General features: G+C 39.9%; 1 protein-coding gene across 2 annotated transcripts in view; it reads right to left on the bottom strand.

Moving 5' to 3' along the window:
* Window positions 1–27,716, bottom strand: part of SOBP (sine oculis binding protein homolog) — a 114,411-nt gene that overhangs the window by 71,879 nt on the left and 14,816 nt on the right. For both annotated transcript variants that reach the window (XM_068184195.1, XM_068184194.1), the window contains exon 4: window positions 18,496–18,647. In XM_068184195.1, the coding sequence (XP_068040296.1) occupies window positions 18,496–18,647 (152 nt within the window). The remainder of the gene's footprint in view (window positions 1–18,495; window positions 18,648–27,716) is intronic.

Below are 27,716 nucleotides of genomic sequence, written 5' to 3'. Positions count from 1 at the left end.
AAAGTCAAGGGAATAAGCAGAAGCTGTTGGCAGGAGGGAGACAAGGATGGGTACAGGAAATCAAGACAAATGGAAATACTTCTGAGAGAAGCAAAAAGCGTTGGGACTTAAGACAAAGCAATTCTTGAGAAACAGACCACAGCAGAATGACTCCTCCTCCAGTTCAAATAAAGCCTGAATGATAATATAAGCCATAGAGGATATGGAAACTGGATCCTATCCAAATGGCCTCAGAACAAGCTGAATATGTCTAAACTGGAATCACTTGGACCTTCCTTTATCCCAACTGACTATGAATCTGTTCCCAGCCTTTAGTAAGATAGTTCTCACCTGACATTTATCCAAAATTGTATGCTGTTTCTAATCAAGAATACCAGCAACATCCTTCATATTAACATGCTTAAAGCAATGGTCCACTTGTGAATACAGCTGCTCCAAAAAACCCCCAAACTTACTCTATTGAAATCACTCGAGACAAACTGATTAGAATGACCAGAATTCAACCCCACAATTCTATACACAATCTGGGAAAGTTTGTGAACTTTTCATTATTCTTTTAAACTTTCTTAATGTCAAGGAGTTGAGGAAATCTCTTGAAACATACCAAAAGAGAAGTACCTCCTTACAGTCTCTCAGGCTATTTTTTGTATGCTTTTATCTAGTAACACTATGATCATAGACTACAACTAAATTAAACAAACCCTCTTGCATTGTAGGGAAATGCCCGGATGACCTCCAGGAGGTTATTTCTGCCCTAACTAGTTCAATGTGAGAGCCATTTTAGGAACAGAAATGAGTGGAGAGATTAGGAATAGATGAATCCTGGATATTGGACTGCTGTGGGTTCACCAGCTCTTTCTGAGCTAGCAGCAGTGATTTCTTTCAAAAAGGAATCTCCCAAAATTAACCTCCTGTCACCTAGCTTACCTTCTTCCTGACTGAGAGAACACTGAATTCCTCTTTCATTGGCACTCCTTCTCATGCAATGCATTAGAATATTTACTTAGGCTCTGAAGACTACCTTACGTGTCCTCTACCACACAAAAAAATCCATACATAAATGATTCAGGAGTACATGCTTTATCCATTCCTCCTGTTTAAAAACATGTAAGCCAAATGCTTATCACTTACTGCCACTCAGCTCAAGCTTCCTACTCGCTTCAGCCTGCCTTCAAACTAAAGGCTAAAGATGGCCTGACTTTCCCAGATGTGGATGTCTAGCTGTAAACCCCATCACACTCCCTGGAAGATGAAGTGTTTACAACATCTAGGAAAATCAAATTGTTATGATACAGCTCTTTATTCTTTGTTTTGCTTATTGTGGTAAGCAGAAAATATTTCACCAAAATTCTTTTGCTATCTTGATTTGCTCTCATTTATTTTCACATGCAATTCACTGTGTGTTTGGACCATTCAGTCACAAGAGTTATTTCAAAATTGCTCGCACTTTATCAAGTTTCCTTTTATATCCTCCCTTTTTCTTATTTCAAGGAGGCCAAATATAATTTTTTTCACCTTTTTACAAGGGAAGCTTGGAATCCTGCTGATCCTGCCCAATTCCTCCACAATCAAAACATTATGACCTTTAGTCTCCAGTGCTTCTGTTTTTCTGCAACCCCTACCTCTAATCGGTCTGCTCCTGGAGGGACCATTCCAGCAGCAGTGGCTGTACCTCAGAAAGGTCCCTATGAATGGCTCCGTCTCCTGGTTCAGGAAGAGGTCAACACATCCCTCCCAAATGCAGCTATGGCACAGAGATATGTACTGACCCACTTCAGTCCCTGCTCTCTCATTTATGAACCCCACTCCAAGGACAACTGGGAGAGGGACCCATACTTCCATCACTACTCACTCCTCTGTAATACTCAGATAAGGGGGCCTGTCTGTTCCCTAAGAAAAGCCAGAAACCATACCATGAAAATTGTATCAAGAACACAGAGCTCCTGCACATCAAAGAAAATCCCTTCCCTTCCTGTTTATATGGGAGACTTCAAAACAGCCACCTCAGCCTTTGCTGTCACTTTAGCTGTTACAGAAGATACTGTTCTCTGCTTTCAGACATGTGTATTTTATGTAGCATGACAAGAAAACACAGTCAAAACTTTTCCTCACTCTAGTCTGAAAAAACTCACTTTTTCTGTATTATAAAGGAAGAAAAGCTTTGAGATCTTCGCAGGCAGATTTGAAAAAGCACTTTAAATACGGAGCAGAAAGCTTTCTTATTATGATTCTTTTCATGAGTTTATTTATGGGACATTTTTTTAATTCTGGAAACAAGACCACATGGCTGCTTGCACCTACAATCTTTCAACCAGATTTGCCTCTAGCTAACCTCAGCTTTATGGAAACATAATTAAACCAATTTCTGTGGGACTACTACAGTGTAAAATGGTGATCCCATGAAGAATTTCTTTCCCAGTGTTCCTGTTGTCACTTACTGCAAAACTGGCAAGATCAAACACAGCGACTTTTTCACAGGTATTGTGCACACTGCAGCAGCCCATGATGCATGACGTAAAGGATGACAAGTAAAACACAAGAAAAATGGAAACAGAGCACTGGTGTCACTTATGCCTGGTAATTTGTGTGTGTGCATGCATGTGTCCTGGATGCAGGGGACATTGGCCAGCTAGGGAAAATGTCTATAAAGCCACAGACCAACATTATACCTAGCACTAGGCTTGTTTCACCTCAGGAAGTGCGCTGTGACTTAGTGGAGCCTCACTTTTGCCACTGACATTACTCTGGTAGACAGAGACCTCATCTCACAACCAGGCCCTATCTCGGATTGGAGCATCTGTGCCTGAGCACTGCCAAACGTGTACATCCTTCCTGACAGGCTACTCAGAGCCAGTTAAGCCTGGCAAATGTGTTTGTGCACGGCACTTTAGCAATACAGCACACGCAAAACCTGCTAGTTTTCTTCCATAATATTTGCAAATTCCATAACAGTTGATTATTTATACATTAACCCACAGACTTCATTTCTTCCATCTTATATCCACCCATTGTAGATGTAGTGTTGTTGCCACTTGCTCTGTTAGGCACGAATTAATGCATCAGAGCCGTGTAATTTATGCATGCTATTTTGTCAAGTCTGTTTGTATGGAATCTGCTTTGGAGAGGCAAGCTGCTCTCTACTCTGGGGCCAGAAATAGTATTAATTTTTCTTTTCTTTTGGTGCTATGGATCAAGGTAACTTCAGAGCAGTCACCAGCAAATCTCTGTTGAGATGGAAATTGCAATGTCCTATGTTTTATACCGCTTCAGGTAGAGATGATTTGTCTGCATGCAGAAGTATGACACTGAAAGAATAGAAGAAAACCCTAGCTGACATGGATATTCGGGGGATGCCATTATCAGGGCAGCCAAACAACCAAGGACAAAGCACTGATTTACTAAGTTAGAATATGACTGTGCACTTCTAGGTTTCAAAAAATGAGGGAGGAAACCAAACTGCCTGCCTTTCCCAGGAAGCAGTATTACAAGGCAGACAGCTTGTTCCACTTAAATGCGCCCCACTGCAGTAACAGTATTACTTGTGAAATGAAGACACAACATACAGTCTTTTCTTGGTGCTTTACAATTCTCAGGTCAAGTGCTAATACATATTACAGAGCTCTCCCTGGCAAGTATTGTTAGAGCTGTCATTAAAGACCTCCAAAAGTCTTAGCTGTGCAATTCAAAATGTTTCCAAATCCTCTTATCCCAAACATAACAAATCTTGCTGTTGTTAAATCTGCTGTTTTGTAAATTCGATACTACTTGGCTTATTGAGGGGGCTGGAGAATTTTTTTTGTGTAATAACACAGATCTCCAGAAAACTAATAAAGCATCTCTGCAGCAGGGGAATAAGATGGATCTCTGGGAGGGGATTTATGTAGACCCGTGGAAAAGGAAAAATCAAAGACCACCTACAGTACAGTATGAAGATGATTCTAGGATTAAAAGGCACAATAATGCTACCCAATTACATCTCTGCCTGGGTCATGTGCTATGCATAGCAGAAAGAAGCAAGATGGCAGATACCCTGGGTTATTTTAATTAATTTAATCATGTGACTAATTGGTCTCTGCTGGGTTTCTGTGGTAACTGCTTCCTAAGTGCTGATGGGCAATTGTGTTAAATGTAGCTTGGAAACTGCACGTAGGGTGCAGTGCCTTCTAGGGAGCAAAGGGAATCGTACAGCTGTGTGGAGAAGGTGCTCCTGCTGGGGCACTGATTATCTCCGTGCAGAATGTCTACAGCTGTACTGTCCTCTTTGCTCCTCTGCTTCCCGAAGGAACATGCAGAAAACATGCTAGACTTTTTCCCTCCTGGGCGTGAAAGTAGATTTCCTGTAGGAATATGGGAGGGCACATGTATGCGGCAGAGCACGCGCGATTTGGAAACAAAGGGAGAGCAGCCGAGCGCCGCGCGTGCAAAACTGAAATGACTCCTGCGTGCACAGTGTGAGGCCCTGCAAACCAGAATGTCTTCTTAGTGCTGACTGTGTTCGAGGGTAAATCCATTACCAAGCCCTGACACAAACGTGCGAAACCGGGTGGTTTTTTTTTCTTCCCCCAACTGCTCCTGCTTCTCTTGTATTATTCATGAAATCCCTAAATCCACATGGGTCATAATTAGCATGGAGTACTGCAAAATGGCACAGAGCTGCCTTCAAAACTGGCAAACATGAAAATGACTTGTAAAAGTCATTCTTTGCTTCACGGGTTGAATTTCAGATCACCACGAACGAGAAGTTGTCATCCTGTTGGATCCAAACTTACGCCCATGTCTCCTCACATGATTAATGTAACAGCAAGAATGGAAAGATGATTAATAATAGCAACCTACATTCCAGTAATCACAATTGCACATAAATGACTGTTTAATGGGGTGGTAAGTTAAACCCCATTAAGGGCACAGAGAAAAAACAACTGAGAATCTCCTCTCCTCGGTACTTTTCTATGGGAAAAAAGCAACCTAAGAAAATATCCTTAAGACAACATAAGACAAGCTGCAAATACAGAACACAATAGGGAACAGAAAATGCCATACCTTATCCTGACCTAACCAGTGAAAATGCAGAAAGAGAATAGGAAATGTAAGAAGACATAGCCAGAGAGAGGTTAAAAGTTTGGTAGCTGTATTGTGAAGGCTAGAAAGGTTCCATTGAATAAAGCAAGGGAAAGGATAAGGCAGAATGGTAAAGGAAGAAAAACGTGCATTACCTCCCTGCCCTGGGCTACTGGAGGATAAAGAGCTATCTAGCCTAATTGCAGCAGACCTGAGCTTTATTTTATTTAATATAAATTAGGTTAAATTTAAAATACCTTATACAGCTTTATCAGCAAAAAGTTATAGTTGTAGAGCACAAATATCAAATTCCTCATTTTTCCTGTTGTAATGCCACCACTGGCTTGAAGTTTGTGATTCAGCTGTCATCCTACTGACATCAGTGAAAATATTGCCCCTGACATTCACAAGACCAAAATACTTCCTTTGTTTTTAAATTGGTGGTCAGCATGCTATTGCATATTCTGTTCTGCAATTTGTATTGAGTTATTAATGCCTAAATTAAAGGCTGAAGAAATTAAAAGCTCAAAATAACCGCATTTGCTGCAAGCTGTCTTTAGCAAATCATTTAGCAAACAAGTTACAAACTAGGTGAAATGCTGTAAAATCTCTACTGTGTTCTTTGGAAAAGTTAGGCATAGTGAAGCTGCTACACATTACATTTTATGCTGAAATGTCCAGATATAATGAATTAGAGCTCTACATGACCCCTCTTTAAAAACAGCCCTTATTGTGTGAGATTGAACACAACCTCACATACTGCTTTAGTCTTTTTATAAGAAGTCTTTTACACTTTCCATATTTTCACCAACAGCAAATACTAGAAAATATTGACGTTTTCAAAATACTCCAAAAGAGCAGTGTGGTGACCCTGACAACTGCATTATGAAGGCTGAAAATTTTTAAGAGAGACTTGAGAATAACTGAAAGTGAGACAAAACATTTTCTTGTGAGTGATATTAACAAAAAACTCCCTAGTAAGACTATACCAAACCTACTGCTCCTGCAGACCCAGTAAGAACTAAATGGAGCTATTACAACCCCTACATTGGGCCAAAATTGCTGCTGATCCAAGCAGCCCCATTTATTTTAATAAAGCTACGCCTGTTTACACCAGCTATGTATTTGCCCAACCAAATGGGACACATCAATTTGGATCTGGATTATGTCACAGAGTCCTTCATGCTTGCTATGCCAGCAGTGCAACCACTCAGATTAGGGAGATGGGTCTCGCCATAGTGATCAGCCCATTTGTTCATCTCATCTGGCAAATTGCAGCTGACAACAGCCAATACCTGAAGGAAGGAATGAAAAATATCCTATAACCTACACAGTTAGAGGATGCATCTGGGGCTGACACAGCAGGCAACATCTCTCATGAATGATATTTGGTTTCTGTTGCTCTTTCACCTGGTTTAGCTATACAATTTGCTAATAGTAATCAGTTTTATCAAACCTCTGCAACTACACCATTCAGTTTTAGTACCAGTTCAACTGGTACTCCAAACAGAGTACTCCTGTTTATTTCAGTGGCTTGTCACTCAGGCATTTAACTATTTGTAACAGTTGAGTCTAAAAATGGGGGGTGTACTTTTGGGAAGTAATAGCTTCTGCTGAATCCAAGCATGCTGTCCTTTCATTTCTGCAGAAGACAGAAAATACACAGAGGACAGTGTATGTATCTCCCTGCCAGTGCCAGCCACTGTGTTTATTAGTGTTTGCTTTTCCCAGCTTAGTCAGCCCCCAGCAAACTCATTTCAGGCCCCAGTTACAAGTGTTAACACCTCAAAGTATTATACATCAAAACTGCAAAAGATGAACCTCTGGTCCAGCCTCTCCTCCTTCTCTACAGGCTTAACATTTTCATATTCCCTAAAGCATCTTTGACTCTTCTGATCACTGAACTCTGCATATCCAAACTCTCTCCAAATCTTGCCACTCCTTCCTCTGTCCACATTACAGAAATCACCCAACTGTCCTCGCCAACACTCCACCACCCCAGACCCTTGCCCATTTAACTACCATTATATCTGCATCATCCAACTTAGGGCCCTTCTCCTATTCTCCTATCCTCAGCTTCAGGCTGTTCTCTAGCTTCACTCATTCCCCTAAGTTATTTTTCCATATTGTTTTTTTGCCCCCCTAGACATAATGTCTTGTTTTTGGAAAGGTACAAGTTGGATTTTTTCATTATTTCGAATTCCTCCAGAGAATTATTTCCTGTCCTGCCTGGTATCTGCAGCTCCTCCTAGCTCTGTATCAGCTGCAGAGTTTGTGAACTTGTTCTCTGTTCTCTCCTGGAGATCATTAATGAAATATGAAACAAGACCAACCTCACGAAAGTCCCCCTGGCACTTCTCTATCCACAACCTGATATGCTGCTCTTTATCACCACCCTTTATTTTATTCCTTGAGCCTGTTTTCAGGCCACTTGACAGTGTTCATATCCAAAGTAATTTGAATTAATCTGAGGGTAAGATTTCATGAGATGCCATTTCAAGTGCTTTACTAAATTTCAAATCCATTAGAACTTCTAATTTGCCTCCCTCAGCTGATTTCCATGCATGTGTACACACAGGCCGTGTTTGCTGAGTAAAACCTCTGTACTTGTCTGTTACTCCTTGCCCATGTGGTATAACTGCAGAAAACAGGAATGTGGTTGAGTGGGTTTGTGCATTGAGTATCTGCCTTTTGTTGGAAAATTCAATTTTTTTCCTAAAAAACAATTAGTTTTTCTCAAGAAAATTGAATTAAAATTTGTGTAGCACATATAAAAACACTCCTTAGCATTATAAAGTAATTTTTCTTTTGGCAGGAAACTTGAGTCCTTTTCAATGCAAGCAGTTTCTTATTTAAATGTCCACCTTCCTATGAAAATGTGGACTGAGGTATGCTGCATTCACTGCTTCCATGGAGGGCATGAACCTATCCATAGACATCAAATAACACATCAAAACCAACTAATCTTATCCAGCAAACATGATCCTGAGTCCAAATAACTACCTAAAGATCTCTGTCTAAAAGCTGTTATATATAAAAATTATATCCCAGATGTTCTTCACAGTGTTACTACCTGCCACGTCATGCCTAGCTGAAGTTACTTTATTCTGCTGTTAAGCAAAATAAATAAAAATTATTTAGGAACTTTCATTTCCTATGCCCAAGAAGAAAGTAACCTTCTCATGTCTCCTTTTTTTTTTTGATTTTGTTTTGGTTTTTTTTTAAAGCACCATACAAAAGACTTCCAAATCAGGAACAGTTGCTGGTTTTAATGATATATTGCAGATCCTTGTCAATATCTCTGCTGCTTCACACTTTTATTTCCTTAGGAACACTCAGCTGAGCACCATCTGCTCCTGGTGATTTACTGCTCTCGAGTTGCTGAAGTTGCTCCATAACTTCATCCTAAGAGACTTCAATTTCTGTTATAAGGCCACATTCTGATTTCCTGTGGATAATGTCCTTGGGACAGGAATTTCCTCATCATCCTCTGTGGTGAAGATGGACACAGGAAATTTAATTTAGTTTCTCTGCTGTTCCACTTTTTCAGAAGTGGTCAGAGCCATGGCTGGATGGCTTACAGGCACAGAGGACTTACAGGTGGCTTTTTGTTTTCTACAGAGCCACTTTTTCTATACTTCCTACACTGCCTGGTACCTGCACCTTTCAGATAATTTCTGCACTCCACCTCAGGAACTTTTAGCTATAACTGATTGACCATGTTTTGAAGGAAGTGTTTTGTCTTAAAAAGGCAAAACATTTGGTATTTTTGCTACATGTATGCCTAGGATCCTGGTGGCATTTCCATCATTTAACAACCACACTGTCAATTTGGAAAAAAATGGTTTTTTCCTCTCTTGCTGTGTGAAAAACCACAGAAACAATAGGAAAACAGACCAGATGCAAAATAATTGAATTGCATGTACACAATATACAGGGCAAATATGCACAGGGCCTGATCTAAAGCTAATTACAAGCAGTGGGATGTCACCCGCTGATGCCAATGGAATCTGGATCAGGCCCAAAGAAAGTACACAAAAAAGCAGAGGGAGTTTTTTGTCTCATCTTTCAGTTACAGTAATCATAGATGTTGTTATAACAGTAGTAGGTAGCAAATTTTCCAGTAGAAGTGTGATTTTTAAGTTGACAGTGTCCCTTTAAGCTTATGCACTTCACTTAACTATGCCAGATTTACTCTCCCCTTTCTACTTCTCCTTGCTCAGAGGTATACATACCATCTGTGCATCTAATATGGTGTTCTTAAATAGCCTCCAGAGAGATTCAATGCTTCTTTTTTTCCCTTTTAAACTTTCTCTTGTTTAACCCTTTTCCTCAGTATTTTAGAACCTCCTCTTTCAGAGCTCCCGGTTCTTCTTCCTCAGGATGAAGTTATCACATTCACACACTGAAGTCAGTAGTACAACTACTTGTTCTTTTAATGCTTGTACATTAGTTAAAACTCATAGGGACTTGCCTTATCAAGGCAGTGATATTGATAAATTGCTTCTGCAAAAGGAGGCATGAGACTGGACCATTCAACATTAGCGGAAGTCAACAACTATTTTAATACTACACAATGAAATAATTCAAACCTTTCTCCCCACAAATATTTAAATGTTGGTGCACTGCTTTATTCTCTAGATTAATCTTTTAGGACTTATATTTCTAGTTCTGGGAGCTGTCTTCCACCTAATTTTTAGTAGCACTGTGCACCACAACTGTGAAAGCCTGGGGCTAAATTAAAAATAATAAGAGTTACTGAGACTGAGTTGTTGTTTGATTTCTAACTCAACAGGTTTCCCTTTTCATTTGAGACTCTGAATTTCAAGGTAAAGGGCCACAGGCATACAGGACACTGCAGTGCTGCATCCATCCATGTGGTAAGAGGGAAATCACTGCACTCGGCCAGTCTAATGGAGATGCTGAGTGGTTTCCCACGCTCCCCAGGAAAGCTGCACCAGGCTACCATGCCCCACTAAAGGCCCTTTCACTCACAAAGCCCAGAGAAGGGCTGGAGAGGTGCTCTGCCTGTTTCTGAAATAAATGGGCAGCAACAGAGCCATGTCTCCCCCTCATCCTGTGCATGGCAGCCAAGGAATGGCTCCTGCCTGAGCATCTCCACCAGCCCCTCAGGGTGACAGAGACAGGGTCTGGCCTCCTGCTTCTTAGGCTGGAGAGTAAATAAACCAAGAACCTCTGAAGACACATGCTCCCCACCTCCAAACCCATCAAATGTCTAAGTATTACTAAACAGATGAGTACATTTATTTTAGATACAAAATTGCACCAAGTCTTACAACTCACAGCATATGTTTACTTTCAACTTAAATTCAAATAGGTGAGCTGTAAATGCTTGGGGGTTTGACAGAGCACAGCCAGTCACTGAATTTATCTGGACATCAAATGATCAAATATTACTGGAGAAATTATTTTCTACTGGAAAGACATTTTACATTTTCAGACTTTTGCTCTATAAAACCCACCTCATTCTTCCATCAAGTTTAATGCCTGCACAGTGAGCACAACTTGATTTAGGGCAAGAAACTGACTTCAGCTAACAATCCCCAGTAGTACATTTTCCTGTTCATCCAGCAGATTATAAGTTATATCCATTTGGCCTCTCCTAGCCTCATTTAAACTCACAAGGCCAGACTCAAGGTTAATGGGTGTAAGGGTTTCTTCAGTTTTCCCATAAACCAGCAGACGTTTCCAAACAAAGCTAAAAGGGATGAAACTTTCCTAGCTAGAAGGGGCCAAAAAGATAGACAAGGTGATTTACTCCCTTGCTCTGACTCAGTTTCATCCTTGAATTTATTGCAAGATTTCTATGGCTGATGGAGAGGAAAGTGGCCACAGTGGGAGTGTAATAGAGTGATTAAATACAGACTGTCAGCTGACAAGAAATGTCGCAACACCACCGAATTGCTGCCTCACCTGCACAAATTACTTTGCCACTTGCGAAATGTGACAGCAATGTCATCTCCCGAGACACTTTACGACTAGAAATTACCTTCCACCATCAGCTGGGCACCTCAGGTTTTTTACTTCTGCCCACCATGCTATCCTGCCTGGGTGGAATTTTGCCTCGTTAAACTATGCCGTTAATTCCAATTTCTGTATTCCATACACCCTTTCAGAAGTGTGTACGAATGGTGTTGCTCACAACATTGTTCCTAATCCAAACACATTTTTGAAAACCATATTTGCTTAATTTTGGTTTTCAAATAAAAATATATAGAGTGAAAAAATACTCAACCTCCTTTTCAATATTTTCCTAAGTTAATGAGCTGACTGATAAATGAACAGATGCCATTAAGGCAATAATTTATTCAAATGTCATGATATTTTTGAACAAACATTTAATATGCATTTCTTTATTTGCCCAGCTCATATTAGTATTAATGATTGATGTGTTCATTAGGAAAAGGAAGAGTGGCACCAAATATAGTCTGTGCAAATTAGATTCACTTTGGAGATCTACCCTAAGTTTTTGTCAGAACAAGGACTGTTCTTGATGCTCATTCTGTGTTGAGCATGTGAAAACGAAGCTGAAAGGTGCCTAATTTCATACAAAGCCAAGGTTAATCTAAGGCAACCGGAGCTGAGACAGGAAACAGAGGAGAGCAATGTTTTTTTGAGCAATTGGCTAGCTCACATAGGTTGGAACCAAGAGGGTGCAGAGGTAAAGTAAGCACCAGTGTGTATTATATCTGCTCATTTTCTGAACGTATCGTTGTTATTCATTTAAACTCTTTAATCAAAAATCCCTTGGTGATGCAAAAATGTCATGGATGCAGACCATGAAGTCTATCTTGCCAAACTTTTTAAAGGAGCAAAATGTCTATTATCCTCTAGTGTCCTCCTCTCCCCTTCAAAAATTCATCCTAAGTGATTTAAAGCCTCAGTAAAGCTTTTTAGCAACCTCCAGAAAAATGGCTACTGGCCATGTTTCTCCCTCCATCATTCTGCAGGTAGAAACTTCTTTCACTTCTCCAATACCAAGGTGACAGAACATCTATTTAAATCCAAATCACTGCTCTAAACTGCATTCACCCAGTGTGCAAGAAACTTAAAAGCATTTCCAGTCAAGTCCTAACACAATTAGTGGTTTTTGTTGTACCATCTGTATGTAAACATAACTTGCTTCTGGGAAAAAGGAAAAGCGCAATCGTTAAAGCTGTCCAAAACTGATGTGAGGACACCTCGCATAAACTGGTAGCTTTGTTTGAATCAAATGCCTGCCCCCCAAGAGGCAGCTGTAATTAGCATATTCATCTTGATATAACCAAAGCAGCCAGAATGCAACATGACTGATGTAATGTGACACGGTGGTTAAAATTAAAAGTGAACACGCCTTTTAATTGGATTGGATACCTGCTAGTAATTCAGACAATGGGAATTTGATTCAAATTTATAGTATTAAACGGCAGCAGATGGACATTAAAATGTCCATTGAGTTTGCAAACTGACAAGCACGCTGGGTTTGCCAGATCCCTTCATTAAGTCACTGGTGGCATCAGTCAGGTGCTGCTGCCCATTTCATTGTTAGCAATGGCAATACATTTTGCTTTGTTGTGGGTGAGCAATGAGATATTCTGACTGATGGCCTCAGTAGGTTAATTTGGAATTTCATTTGCCTCTTCTAATCATGAAAAATCCTAGCTCTGGTTTAAGGAAGCAGTTCTATGAGATCTCTGGGTTTAGCATCCTGTAAATAACAAGGCCAACTGATGACAGCAAGACAATTATGCCAATCTTCTTTCTGACCAATGCCACAGCTCAGGATTTTCTTAATATTGCAGTCTCTGTTCCAGATTCTTGGCCACTATCTGCAGCCTTCAACCCTCCACAAACTTTAAAAACATCTTCTGAATGAGGTTATTTTCCTTATCCCTCCTTCTCCAGCCAGTTCCTCAAAGAAGTTTTCAATTGTGCCCCACACTTGAGCTGTTTCCCCTGCAGACTCAGCATCTCATCTGCATTCACTCATCAGCGCTCATTTATATCTCAACAAAGCAATCACAGCTATGGAGATGTTTGTTGTCTTTTTCCCCCTCTACCTTCAAGCATTTGCAAGAAACCTTTTCAATTGGCTGCTGTGGCAAATACGCGCGCACACACACGCAGATGTGCACACACAAATACACGCACGCACGTTCTACGCAAACCCACAGCAGCAGAAGCAACTTCGTGAACCATTTATTGAATCCTGCTTTTCTCTACAGCTCCACGGAACCAAATATGGGCAACTGCATGCAAAGATGGTGGGACACCTGCTCTGCACTGACCTTTCTGAGCACCTGACTAATGCAAGTTAAATCTCTAGGAGAAATAGATTTTCTATTCAGAGCCCCATGTGTTTCAACTATGGAAAGGGAGTCTAAAGGAACAGCTAAGCTTTCTTTTTTTTTTGGTCAGGGCATTATTTGCATCAAGTTGCTCTAAGCAATTTTCTGAATCTCAATGAATAATGATCACTTTACAAATTAAATTTTGCAGATGCATAAGAAAGAGATGAAAGTAGATTTTTTTTTTTGCCATTACTCATTGACTTAACAGTGAGATTGTTAAATATCTCTCATGCACTGTTAGGCCGCACAATTAAGCTTGAAATCAAGAGAACTTTCTCTGACAATCCTCAGCAATAATTCTGGGGAATGATAGCTGCTGTTTACTCCCAATTTATAGTACCTGTTTGTATCTAAATGTCCATATCATCACTTAGTGATAGATATTAATTAACCAAAAAATTAGGCAGGCAAGAGCACTATAGCTATATGATACTGCATGCTCTTTATCATCATTAAATATGGCTTGAAAATGTGAGGAGTTGTCTAATGCAACAGAACTCAGAACTAAATAAATGTGTATGACTTCTTACAGCTACATTTGATAGTTCATGTTCATTTTTGCCACACAGATGAGATAAAGGATCCTAAACCACACTCCCTGTCTGCACTACTAACATACAGTGCTGCCCATCACTATACTTTTCAGGGAGAAAAGAGTCATCCTTGTTTACATCTTCATGGTGCTAAAAAGTAGCTTACTTTTATTTTTTGATTTATGCCTTTTTGTTTATTAGTATGAATTAAATTGGACTGCTCTGTAAACAAAAACATCTATCTTTCTTCCTAATTGGGAGGCAGTGCAAAGCAGGGACAAGGTCAAGTATAAAATACTGCCTGAGAACCTTGCAGTCACTATGTCTCCAAAGTCTTAGTCAAATCAAGTAAATTATTCTTTAATATATCTGTGAACAGAGTTTATAGCCTCTTTCAAGTCAGTTCTAGTTTTATGTTTGGCTATTTGGTCATAATAAATTTGTTTTCTGACCCAGTGAGTCAAACAACTTCATTTCAAAATTAATCTTTTCAAGCTTCAGACTCACTGGATCCAATTATGAGTCCAACCGTTCCCTTTAAATTTCATATTCTGAAACTTGGTGGTCTAGTGCTTTTTGCCCTTACATGAATCTTTGGCACTTAACTTTGTATTAGTTGGCCTATAAAATTAAATCTAAGAAGGAAGCATCCAAATCTTATATCTTTGGGTACTAACATTAATCCCAAATACTAGCTTTTCCAGCAATGGTTCCTTTTATACACAACATGTTGTCATTATACAATATTCATTATGTGCATTTGACTGGGCAAACTGGACAAACAGGAGCAGGAATGCAGATTTGGGTTATTTTTGTTTGGGGGTGGCAGTGGTGTTATTTTTAGGTTTCTTTCTAAATTAGATCTCATCTAAATACTTTGGGTTTTGCTTAATGGGGTAAAAGCCTCAATTTTTGGTTAATTTATCACTAATAATTTAGATAAGCTTATTCTTTTGGGGGAGCTTTTATAATTTTAAAACACATATATTTCTATTCTTGCAAGGCATGGCTGCTATCTCATATAATTTTAAACGGTCATGACTTTAAAAATACCTGGAGCAAAATTTGCATTTCTTATACGAAAAGCAACTTAAGGTTGCACCAGACTTCTTCCTTACAAAGTTCCCATTCCAGGCATGAAGCTCCCTGACAACCTTGGCTATGCATGCATGTAGAGGACACAGGGGCCCAGCTTCCAGAGCACAAATAGACAAGATTCCAGCAGGACAAAAAGCAGGAAAGCCTGATGGGCACCTCTGACTTAACTCCTTGGGTTCAAAGCTCCCAAGGCCAGGAAGGTACCAGCTTATTCCAGTGTGTTGCTGCTCTTGCTAAACCTAGTGCAGGAACGGACTGAGAAGGAGTTAGAAGTTGGGAGCAGCCAGTGCCCAGCTGACCTGAGGTTTTGTGGAGCTCTTTCAGGGCACTTCCGTGTGAGCTCATGCCAAGCTTCCCCCCAGTTGGGAATCCCTGGCAGGCAGCACTGTAGTGTGCATTTGCCCTGTGTATGGGAAAATACCTTTTTTTTTTAGAATCATTACAAAAGTACTCATTCTGATCACAGCAACTGTCATTCAGGGATGGATAATTCACAGCATTACTTAGTGCTGTTTTGAGGCATTAGTGATGACTAATTCTTTACTGCTTAAACACTCCTATCATCGGAGACAAGCACTTACTACAGCACTTCTTATCTAGCGGAGGGAGGGAAGACTGCTTAACGTGATCCATTAGGAAACTCAAGCTTTAAATAAAGTGACCACAAAGTCCTATCAGCTCCCAGAAATGCTGCAGCTGTACATATTTAATGTAATACAACACTATATTGTGGCAGAGATCTGCTGTTTAAACCATGCATAAGGCAGGTGAAACGTGACTGTTTTGCTCCTCTGTTTGAAAAATGAGAACGTGTAGAGTGGCATAACTCCTTAAAATACATAAATAAGCATTAGAGTTATCGAGAAGACAGGTACGATGTTGGAATAGCAGTAACAGAGCAAAGGTCAGAAGTTTAATCTGAAACTACTGCATCCTGGTTCTTTTGATCTTGTTCCTCAAGACTCCCCTCTGTTACTAACAGGTGAAGTGCAAAACCAGAAGCGTGAGGGTCTGCTGAGTTCTACTGTGCTTGTCTTCATTTAACAACAGCACTTCCTAAATATTCTGTCCCCGGATCATCTAATGCCATAAACATACATGCAAGGGGCAGCTACAGATTTCCTCTGCTCAGTCAAATCCTGTGAAATTCCAAGTTGCACAGGTCCAAAGAGAAAGAAAATTTAACTCCCTGGCTTAGCTTTGAAGCAGAGCCAATCAACATGATAATGTTTTCTCACCATGTTTTGCCAAGTCCGCCCACATGACATTTTGTTAGTTTGAAACCTCTTTAGTGAATAATAGGACATTTCACTGCGATATACTGGTATATGAAAATATTAGGAACATCTATTGTGTTTATATACATATACGTGTATATGTATATGTGTATATATTTGTATACATATATGTGTGTGTGTCTGTCTATACACACATACAAAATAATGAATACAGAGAGTTTTCTGGATGGAAATATTTGGCATCTTCCAGAAGTACTTCACAGAGGATTAAGAAAGGGAACCAAGGAGAATGTGAAGCTCTAATTCATCCTTTTTCATAACACAAGGACAAGGAGGCCTCCAATAAAGCACAAGGGTAATAAATAGTAAGTCAGGTAAAAGGGAACTTTTTCATATACTGCCTTTACTAATTGAATTCATGGTCATAAACTATTACTGAATTCTACTACTAATGGGATACTAGAAGGTTAAAGTACACCTATGCATTATGTTAACATGCATTTATTTTCATTTAGTGGAGATCTAAATCTCTTATTTCAGGATCTAAGCTGCAGGTGAGAAAGAATACACCAAGTCCTTTCATCTGCCTCTCCAAAGTTTCCCAAATTATCTGCTACTCATCAGTTCTGGACACACAGGACAACCTAACCAGGATCACTGACAATGCCTCCATTACTAGGAAGTATCTTATCCATGTAAATTCATGACTGGAAGTCACAGGAGCATCGGCTGACAGAGATCTGTATCCTGTCAGCCCACAGGGTCTGGACTGTGCCTTGCACATTGTAAGGCACACAGAACTGCATGTGATAGAAGTGCACGTGTGCACAGGCACATACATCCGTGCGGATTTATTTTCAAATGGGGAGCATCTAAGGAGCATGTATTTCCCTCCTCTACACTTTTTCTAGACAAGAAGAACGTAAACAACTTTCTTCACAGAATACTCATGTGACTTTTACTTGCTTGTCTGCTCCAGTAGACACTATGAGCTTGATTCTCCAAGACTGCCACTAAAATTCCACTCTACTGATTTTTGCAACCTAATTCTTTTGGGCTTTTTTAGGTGGTTTTTTTTGGTTTTGTTTTTTTGGTTTTTTTTTTTTTAATAGGTTTTTTTGTTTTGTTTTTTGACAGGATTATGTGACCCAAATTTATGAAGGAGGTTAATTTGCTATAACACTGCATCTTGAGTCTAGAACCCATATGTACTTATTTGTTATTATGACAGATGTAAAAGACCAGATTTAGAGCTCTGAAGTCAGTTTGAACTTGACAGGCTTGGAATGTCCTGAAGCATAAGGGTAAAATGGCATCATTTAGGAAGCCAAAATGTAAAGAGTTTTATGAATGATAAACATTTCTAAGACAATAAAGTTGTCTTAGAAACACTAGGCTCACACTAATAAGCACCAAAAGGACACAGTTACTTTTTTAAACAACTAAAAATTTGAGGTGTTTCTTCCCTATTTTTCTTTAAATGACATGTTACAAATTCTGCTGCAGAAAAACAGCTGCTGAAGTAACCTAGAGGGCATCTTCAGGCACTGTGCTTCAGTGATTACAGCAATTTTTGTAGACATTCAATATTAGGATTGCTTCTAATTTTAGATGGAGTTAAATTTAAATTGAGTAGGAGGGGTGTTCACGTTACTCTAGATGTTCTAACATCACTTACCCCAACCCAAAAACTGTATAGTGTCTGAACTTTGTAGCAATGATAAGTTATTAAAAATTATATACTTTTAAAGAATGAAACTAGAGCTCACTAGCAGCAGTGAAAAGACGTCCAGTATTGTGATGGGACTGAGATTTAGGCCCTAAAAGTTTTTACCCACTGGCCATGATCCCAATGCCATGGGACTTGGTGGCACTGTCATACACCGCCTTACTCTATTTCTTTGATACTTCCTCCTAGATGTGTATGTGTAGGAAGTATCCTGAAACTCTAAGGCCAAATTTGGAGTCTTATGTTAATGCTTATTAGTATTTAAATTTCCTGACCCTCACAAAACCCAAGTATCAAGCTGAGAGAAACTGAAAGAAAGGTTAGTAAAGGGCTGACAGTCTAACAGACAATACGGATGGAAAGTGGTGGAACTAAATGAAACAGAGAAAACAAAAGAAAAGAGTTTCTATTAGAAACTAAATGAGACTCAGGCTGGGCCTGATTAAAGCCATGTCTATGTAGGTTACATCTTTCCTTATTTCTCTTACCTTGTTTCTCTTGAAATATGCTCTTCGGCAAGCTGCAAAGCACTTCTCGCTGCAGAAGCATTTCACTTCACTTCCCATACTCAGGGAATAGCGCTTGATTCCAACTTTCTGGCACCAGGCACACATTATTTGTACATTTGACACATCATCTTCTACAACAAAAATATAAGAACAATGTTTACATGAGATGCAAACACCTTCCTCAGACATCTGCACACTTACTCTTAGATACAAGCAGCACCAGCTCATCTTATTGCTAACTCCCTCACTGTCAGAGAGCAGAACTGTGCCTGCCTGTGATCACCAGCTTCATCCTCAGGCAGCCGGTGACCTGTGCCAGCCAGACTCAGCAGACTGGCAAAGCTTCTAAAATGGCTGGAAAAGATTATTAGCTTCAAAAATTGTGCACTGCTGAAAATGTCTGGAAATCTCAAGAACTTTTTAGCACGCTTAAGAGCGCACAACTCTTTATTAAATGAGTAACCAAGACTGAAGGTTTAGTGGGTATTGCTGTTTTGTTCTTGCTACTTACTGTCTTCTGTAGTGAGTCCCTGAGATGCTCTGCTCAGCAAGCTGGTGATAAAACACAGCCAGAAGATGCTGCACCAAGGCAGGTCTCTAACACGAGCCCTATTCTAAATAAGAAGGAACATAAAACACCCCTTTTCTGTATTATTTTGAAATGACTAGCATGCAAAACAGGGAGCTTTTTTGTGAATTCAGCAGTCACAGAAACATAGACTTGAATAAGGCAGAAGTCGCAGCACTGTGGCAAAATCTGCCAGGTTGCTTTTCAATCATGCTCATTGGTCAAATTTTAATTCAGGCAGAGTTCGCAAGCCTCTTTCAAGCTCTTCTCTAACATGTGTTACAAATGTGGCATGTGTGCCTTCTGCCATGTAAAAATACCACAGAGTTTATTTACTAACGTAAATATTCTTTTGTGGTCATCGTTCCCACCTCAGCTTCACAGACAACAGCAGTGAATAGTTAAGCCTACTAAACAGATCAAGTCAATAAGTTAGCAGGAATCTTTCTGACTCAGAATTCTTCAGTTCTTATGTCCAGTTTATGATACTCAATGACCTTTCAGTTACAGACAGCAGCCATTGTCTAACTTCTGGGAAAAAATATCTCTGGAGACTAATTGTTAAAGCAGTTCCTGGTCCATGAGCTGTGGAGAATTCATAGCTTAGAGATTCTGTCATGCAGCCATCCTATTTCCCTATAAAGGATTTGTTTTTGAAGCTACGCTGTCATCGTTCAGTAAAATTATTGGCAAACTAATTTTTAGCAGAGTGATTTGGATCCTTTCCCTGACTATCATAACTCAGAACTATGTGCTGCATTTTACTCACCTTATTGGAATAAATACTGCCAGTTTAATAACTTTTTTCCTTCCATAAACTGTGTTATGATTTACAGCTACAAATAAAATTCTACAATGTAAAATAATGACCTTTTAGTTTTAATCAATCTGTCTACCTTTAAACCTGCATTTAAGGCCAAGTTATAGCACAGATTTGTGTTTAATGTATTGTATCACTTACCCTTTAGAGTGGGATTTATCAGTATTATAAGCACCTTCATATACTGAACACAAAGGGAAATCAAAACAATTTGGCCAAAATTATCACTAGCCATCTCTAGGGTCAAAAAGCCTGCCCTGAGCTGGCTGTAACATCAGCCAGGCACACAGGGTGCTGCTGTAGTGGTTTTGCATGGGGTCATCGCCGCTTTCTCTGCAAACTGGCCTTGTCCAGGGTGCCAACTACTCCAGCACAGACCTAAAGCTCTTCCCCTCATTCTTGTCCTGAATCATTTGAAGCACTTATCTTTTACAAAGGCACCCTGATTCAGCTACTTTTGCACCATAATAAACCAATTCCTTACAGACTGAGCCTGCCCCTTTGAATGTACAAGGACAACAGAAGATCCTCTGAATCAAAGGAACCAGACAGCAGACTCTTGTTTCAGATAACAGTAACATATATTCCCCTACTGATAAGAAGCGTTTTATCACTGGAAAATAGAAGATCTACCAGTGATACCTTTCTAATAGCCTTCATTTCTGGTGAGAGGAACTCTCATCAATGAAAAAAGAATATTACAGAGCTGAAAGAGTGTTCACTGGCAAAGTAGGTGCTGAAGTAGCTCTTTTTGAAGCAGGCTGGCTTGTCTGGGGCACAGTTTTTAAGGGGAAACACAAATGCACCACTGGGATTCTCAGGGGCTTTCACGAATTATTTGACAGGGGGAACACCTCAGCTGTCATTCAATTCCTGTTCACTAATTCACATGAACAGTCTCCTACAGATTATGAGAAAGACCCACACAACTGCTTATTTCTAATTACATAGGCAGCCAGAAGCAGCTGTTTACATGGAAAAGCCACGTTATTCACTTCTCTGCACTTTTCTGTGGGTGGTTATGCAGGACAGTCAGGTTCAGTCCACCTCCTTCTACCCTCTAAGATACATCCTGGCAAGGCGAGGAGAGGGACCTTCTTTGTCAGTGCCTCTTGCCATGCCCTGTCCAGCAGAACTTCACAACCACCTCACAGAGAATCCTTTGAAGCAGCATAGCTTCACTTGTGGTCCACGAATCTGATGGTCAAAAAAACAGCAGAGAATGGTCTACAAACAACTACTTCCAGCCACTGTATGCACTTTCGGGAAGTGATATGGGATATCCAGGAGGCTTCATCAATATTAGTCAAAATGGTCATCCTTTTGAAAGAAGGAAGTGGGAAAGGGAAGGAAATAGTCTAGCTATATACAAAGAACTCAAACTATTTCTCTATTCTACTCCTTTCTCACTCTAGTCATCAAACAACGTAATTCTTTTCATTTCATGGTAACAGCAATAAGAAAACTAAACTCCTCTTTAATTTAATAGACTCAGGAACACTGATACAAAAGGATTAACCGAGTATGGCCATGTGAAGCAGCCAGGAAATAGCAGTACTTTAGAAGGGGGTTCAGAGTACACATTTCCTGGGACAGGGCATTAATACTTCACTTTTTAAGTCATCTTTGCTCCCTCAGGTGTATATTTGCCCAAGTCAATTTTTGATGCAACTTTAACTTTTTGTAATGCAGTTCATCAGGGGAAATAGAAAACATCCAGTATCACATTTCTGTGGACCATCAACCGGGTCAAGCCCAGTGGGAGGAAAAACTTGGTCTAAAATCAAATCCTTTCTTTCAGCTACAAGTGATGCTAAGCATAGCAGAGAAAGGAAGCCATGCTTGGTACCTGGGAGAGTACAGAGCTGTGCTCTATGGGTGTGGATGACAGCTGGGGATAATGATAAAGGTCCAAACCTGACTGTGTGCTTTCCTTCATACCGGTTGTGATAAGGATCTGAGCAGACCTTGTGAAAAGAACTAATAGGAATGTTTTGTTACAGTGTATTAAGCTTAGCAACCAAAATTCAGGACTGCAACATTGGCAGAAAGTATTACTTCATGTATTTCTACCAGCAGTGAGAAGCAATAATGTAGCCTCAAGACATTAAGACTTTGTGAAATAAGAAAAGACACAGTCTTGGGATTTAAATGCTGTCATCTGCTAAACACAAGCTGGAATAACCTGAAACCAGAAATTTGTATCTTGCATTCCATTCAAGATAAAATTCCTCTCACTTTTTCACAGACCTTTGTTTTTCAAGGCCAAATTCTTTGAAAATCACTTTACCAGATTCCTGCCCTGCTTTCAGGAAAATGTTTAAAATCCCTATTCTTAGAGTGCTCAGCTAGAAGAATTTGCTGCTAGGAGATCACATGGAAGCAGGAAATTTCAAATTCAGTAGTTTAAGACTGGTTATCTGTCCTCAATCTTTATTCTAATCTTTTCCTGATTAGAACTGCACTAAGAAAGCTTGTCCACAATAATTGTACCAGTTTATTACATCAGCAGTGGTCTCCTTTGTTCATAGTCAATCTTTTGCTGATAGTCTAGCTTAGCATATCTGCTTAAAGTAACATGAGCTCATCCTGACGCCGTGCCTACATCCATCATGTGAGCTCTCACTGGAGCAGCTCTTCTGATGAAGATCATTCACCATCGCTTTTAGGACACTTATAGCTATGCTGACACATGTTTGTAAAGTACAAAAATATCATTTGCAAGTCCTGGCACAGATAATATTGAAGTGAAAGAAAATACTTCTTAATAATTGCTTTTTTTCCCCCCTCCATCTGGGCCTGCAACTTTATCACCTGCTTTTGCAAAGTGTTTAGCATGCTCTCAGATCTCTCACACTTAGGACAGGTAGCATGGGCACTCTTACAGGTGAGACAAAGAGGAGATGAGACTGACACAACTAAATAGTAACAGGAGGACTTTCAGCAGAACATACATATTGCTGTCCTCTCTAATTAGTCCAGGTGATAAAAAGATAAATTCTTTCTACATACTGCACAAGATCTAAATTCCCAGCCTCTACTTCTCTGAGTTCTCAACTCTTCACAGGGAGAGATATTGTGGGAGTTACAATATTGTGATTTTCTGCCTCTGGGTTGTGTCATTACAGGTGGAAGAAGTACTCCCTGCATCCACCACACAGATACTGTTCGGTTACATCTCCTTGTGGTTTTTATCCTGTGTATTTTTCATAATGAACAATGCAATAAACACGGAGTGTTTGCGGTGTTAAATCATGTTCCCAAAGGGAGTAGTTTGTATAACAAGATAAAATTATCACATTATAATAACTAAATATGCATCAGTCTAAAGCATGCTTCAATTAATCATCAAAAGTTTGCACCACCTCTTTAGATCTTAATTAAGCAGTATGTTTGGTATTTTTTTCCTTTCAAACCCATGTGAAGGAGCTGCAGAAAATTGTTCCTCTTAAACCCAATGAGCAGCAGTTTACACTAATCGATCTTATATGGAGCCATAATTTAACAAGGTGGGGGGAAGCGAAGGAATGCAATGAGTACAATGGAGTAAATCTATCCTGTCTTTTTATCTAAGCAAACCAGCATGATCTATGGTGTTTAGCGCAATGTTCCTAAAATCCCTACAATTCTGGACTTAAATCTTGATCAGTTTACTAAGTTTTAGGTTGCAACACTCTACTGTTTTGAACTGCAATGCATTTTCAATTTTAACTCCAGCTTCAAAAAGTTGGGTGAAACTAAATGCAGCTACAGCTCTAATCCTGCCTATTATGATGATTCAACAGCAGGTACTTCAAAACCTTATTTTCTGTACTTCCTTGCAAGAAATTCAGCAGGAGATAGTCAACTCTTCTGGCAAGAAGGTAACATCTGTCCCAAAGTTGCCCAACCACAGTACTGGTATGCAGAAGGAAGACCAGGAGGACGGAGTCTTTGGGATTGAGATCTCAAGTACGGCACCCGGACTGAGTGAGCCTTTGTGAAACCTGTATCTTGACTGTGGTCGTATCCATGAGCTGATACAAAAAATATTTTGGAATCCCATCTCTCCTCCATATATCCCAGCCAACCAAATCATCTCTGGTATGAGTTTCCTTTTATCACACTATCAGAAGCCATGTCTCTCCACTACTACTGCCTTCTCTTTTTCTCTTTGCTGCATCCCACCCCCTCACACAGGCAGCTTCAATCTCAGGTTTTTTGGGTAGAAAGCTATAATAGCCCTTTTATTTTGAGCTAGGAACTGTGCTCAATCCACTGGTGTATATATATATCTTTAAATATTTTAGCTGCTTTCACTATTACATTCTAATGAAAAGCTGCAAAACTTCCTTTTTAAAGACTGAAGATCTTAAGTTGACTTGAGCACCTGCAGCAGGAACAGTAAGGGCTCACTGTTTCCACTGGGACCTGCCAGGATTTCAGAATTGGATAATTCCAAGTTACTCTCCTGCTGCTCCTGAAATCCCAGATCACCACTGAAGAAAACCAAGTAGCATGTATTCAGATTTTTCATCCCCAAGTAGTTCCTGAAGTTGTTGATCCCAAGCAAGGTAGAAGGACCATTGCAGTCAATTTTCTTACACCCGAAATGCTTTACCAAATTAATTTCAAACTAAAAAAGGTGAAGAAACAAAACTCCTGAGACATTGCTGCAGATCCCCTTGTGATAGCACCTTAAGCACTGATCCCCTAAACAGATGGGGCACGTGACAAACTTAAGGTACAAAAAGCACCTTAAAAAAGTAACTACCAGAGGAAGACTAAAATATAGGCCAGACAATAGAAAGCTTGCTGCAGCCATTGCTATGGAAATATCATAGCCTCTACAATGCATTCCCTTTTAAGGACCAGCCTCTTCAAGTTCATTACTCTGCCAATAAAGCAAAATGTCCCAGCCCCTTTTGAAAAAGTCATTTTGGGGAACCAAGGCCTGCCTACGGTGAGCTGAGGCACATTCTTATGCAGAGTTCAGTAGGGACTGAATGCACAACACAAAAGCTGGCATTTAAGCAGGTTTTAAACATGCAAACAAAAAAAGCACCTATTTCAGCTAACAGAGGGGGAACTCCCTGTACACTTGAATACATGTTATTAATGTGCATACATAGACTTTATTCTTTTCTTTTTAGCACAAAAGAAACACTTGGCCCTCCACAGAGAGCAAAAGACATCAACAGTGGGCTAGATAGTGCAGGCATCCTGGCAACCACCAGCATTTAAAAACCCAGGCAGCAACAACCCTAAGACCACTGTAAATTTGATGATGTTTCAAACTGAAAACAAGAGAAATAATTTGAAGAGTAGTGACTATAGGATTTGTTACAGTGGTCTTTACCAGGGGGCAAACCCTATAGCTAGAGAACTTGTAATGCTGTTCAGCAACCAGAAGATATCTGTGAAATACTGAAGAGGGATCCAGAGCACAGGAAAATGAAAGTCTCCTCCATATACAGAGCTAACTAAATCAGATAATGTGGTCATTACTTAAGGAAAACTGCTATTTGGTTCTGCCTGGAATCAAACTTCTTGCTACTGTAGTCATAGATCCAATTCCTCGGTGAATTTTGACAGATGATCTTGGAATTCATTTTTAGTGGCCTGCTAAATGCCATTTAAAACGTTTATGCTTTCAGATTCCTCCAATGCAACTTAAATCTTGAGAGAGGTTACAGCACGCTGTTCCAGAATGTTTGTAGGGCAGGAACTCTGCTTATTCCCATATGTTGCACAAAGTTACTCATCTGCACTTGTATTTACAAAATCTCCTATAAACTTTAATTCTAAAGTGATGCTAAACTGTAACACAGAAAATCACTGATTTCTTTCTATAAAATAACTAAATCCTTACTTTAGTATTTGAATCTGATAGTTCTTTGGCAGCCTAGGTCACAGGCTGATTTTACAAGTCAGCACTGGAAATGCTTCTCCTTTAAGACATTTTACCTCATAAGATACCATTCCTCCAGCCTAGTCCTCCTTCACCTTCACAAGTTTCTGATAACTTCTGGTTCAACTCCAGTCATCATTTGGAACCTAATATTATGTTGAGACACTCATCTGTGGGTTGTAGGATTTGCATCCCCTTTCCTTCTCCAAATGTACTCGGTATCTTCTGAAAACCTTGAGAGGGAGCATTATTTTTCCCTTGTACTTTATTTCTCTGGGGAAAGCTCAGTCAACTGCATGACATCATGCTTTCTGCCTCCCCTCTGCTTTGTCCCTTGGCAGTGACCTCCCTTCACAGCACAGCATCGCAGGAAGCCGGTTCTTGTTCGGGATGCTCAGAGCAGCCAGCACACTCTGTGCATCACTTGCATCACATGCATCACAGAAGGAGGCATGAAAGGGAAGGATTTTGTCAACCCTCATGCTCAAAGGACAGACCAACCAGCAGCTGTACGCCCCTACCAAGGCACTAATTCAAAAAGAACTCAAAGAAATGGGAAAACTGACACACCATAGCCTCCAGCAGGTGCCAGGGGAAGGAGGCAGCTTGTTCTCACCTGCATTGAAAGAATTTTTTGCATTCTTCTTTGACTACTCTTGATTTCAGCCTTCCTTCATCCCAGGTAACAAGAGTTGTCCAAACATGCCTGAGTAAAAGGGCAGAGTCACCCTAAGTGCTCTCTCAAATTTACTCTATCATTAAAGGCTGCAGAATAACAGAAGGTTTGCCATGCTACACACTAAGGCCATATACCCCACACAACTGTGGTAAGATTTTTAGTTCTGGGTCATTCCAGGCTATTGCATTTCTGTTCCTCACTATTTCTATGCAACTTTTAAATTGGGAAAACAAACAAACAAACAAGCAAATTTTAAAAAACCCACCAGCCTTCTTTACGTTGCTGTGCAGAAAATAAAAACCTTCTAACAGCAAGCAGAACTAATCTTAGGATCACGTTGTTGCAATAGGCTGTACTCAAGACTAACCCTGAAGATCACTCAGAATCTGCAGTGAAGCCTAAATGTAGTTGCCAGCCAGCTGGGCAAGATGGACTCTTACTAGCCACAATGAGACTCTTTACAGCAACTCTCTGGAGGCTGCATTGACTACTTATATGCCTCTAGATGCAGGCTGGATGGCCGATGCTGACTTATAAAGTGATGTTTGATTTGGGCACTGTTCCAGTGTGGTCTATCTGCCTGGTGCTGCAGATCAGGGGAGTGCTCTTGCAGACAGCCTCCACATGTGAGTAACTTGCATTCTCCCAGTGGACACTTCCCATGACTGGATTTAGCATCCTCCACTGACACACCATAACCTGAGTCTGTAGATATTCAGTGTACCACACAGGGCTCATGCATTTAACTCAACCTTTTTTGGGTTTAATTATGAAGTACAGCAAGGAGAGAGTGCCTTTATTGGAGCTGTTTCTATTTGGTTAGTAGAACCCTAATGTTTTCCAGAATCATATAAGCAAATTGGAATGTAACACTTCATTTGATTAAAAGAGAAATCTGAACAGCTTGAAGATAAATTTTTAGCCAGACTGCTCAAAATTATTTAGTTTTCAATTTGAAAAAAAAAAAAAAGGAAAAACCAAAACAAAACAAAAAACCCCACCAAAGTAAAAACCACTTTACTGCAAAATAGGTATGAGGGGAAAAAAGGTAATTTTGTTAAATTAGGTTTTAGCCTGGTCATACTAAATATGAATGCAAGCAGGACACTTGTCCAAAGCTTTGCAGCATGCTCAAGGAAACCTAGTCGGCTGAAATCTTCAATGACAGCTTCCTAGACACTTTAGGATCAGCACTCCTTCCTCCTCTTTTTCAAACTGATAGCTGTTTCTGATAAAGAATCGT

Source organism: Anomalospiza imberbis, chromosome 3, assembly GCF_031753505.1.
Source record: "Anomalospiza imberbis isolate Cuckoo-Finch-1a 21T00152 chromosome 3, ASM3175350v1, whole genome shotgun sequence".
In the NCBI taxonomy this organism is placed as follows: Eukaryota; Metazoa; Chordata; class Aves; order Passeriformes; family Viduidae; genus Anomalospiza; species Anomalospiza imberbis.
The sequence above is the reverse complement of the archived record's forward strand: the minus strand, read 5'-3'. Positions and strand labels throughout refer to the sequence as shown.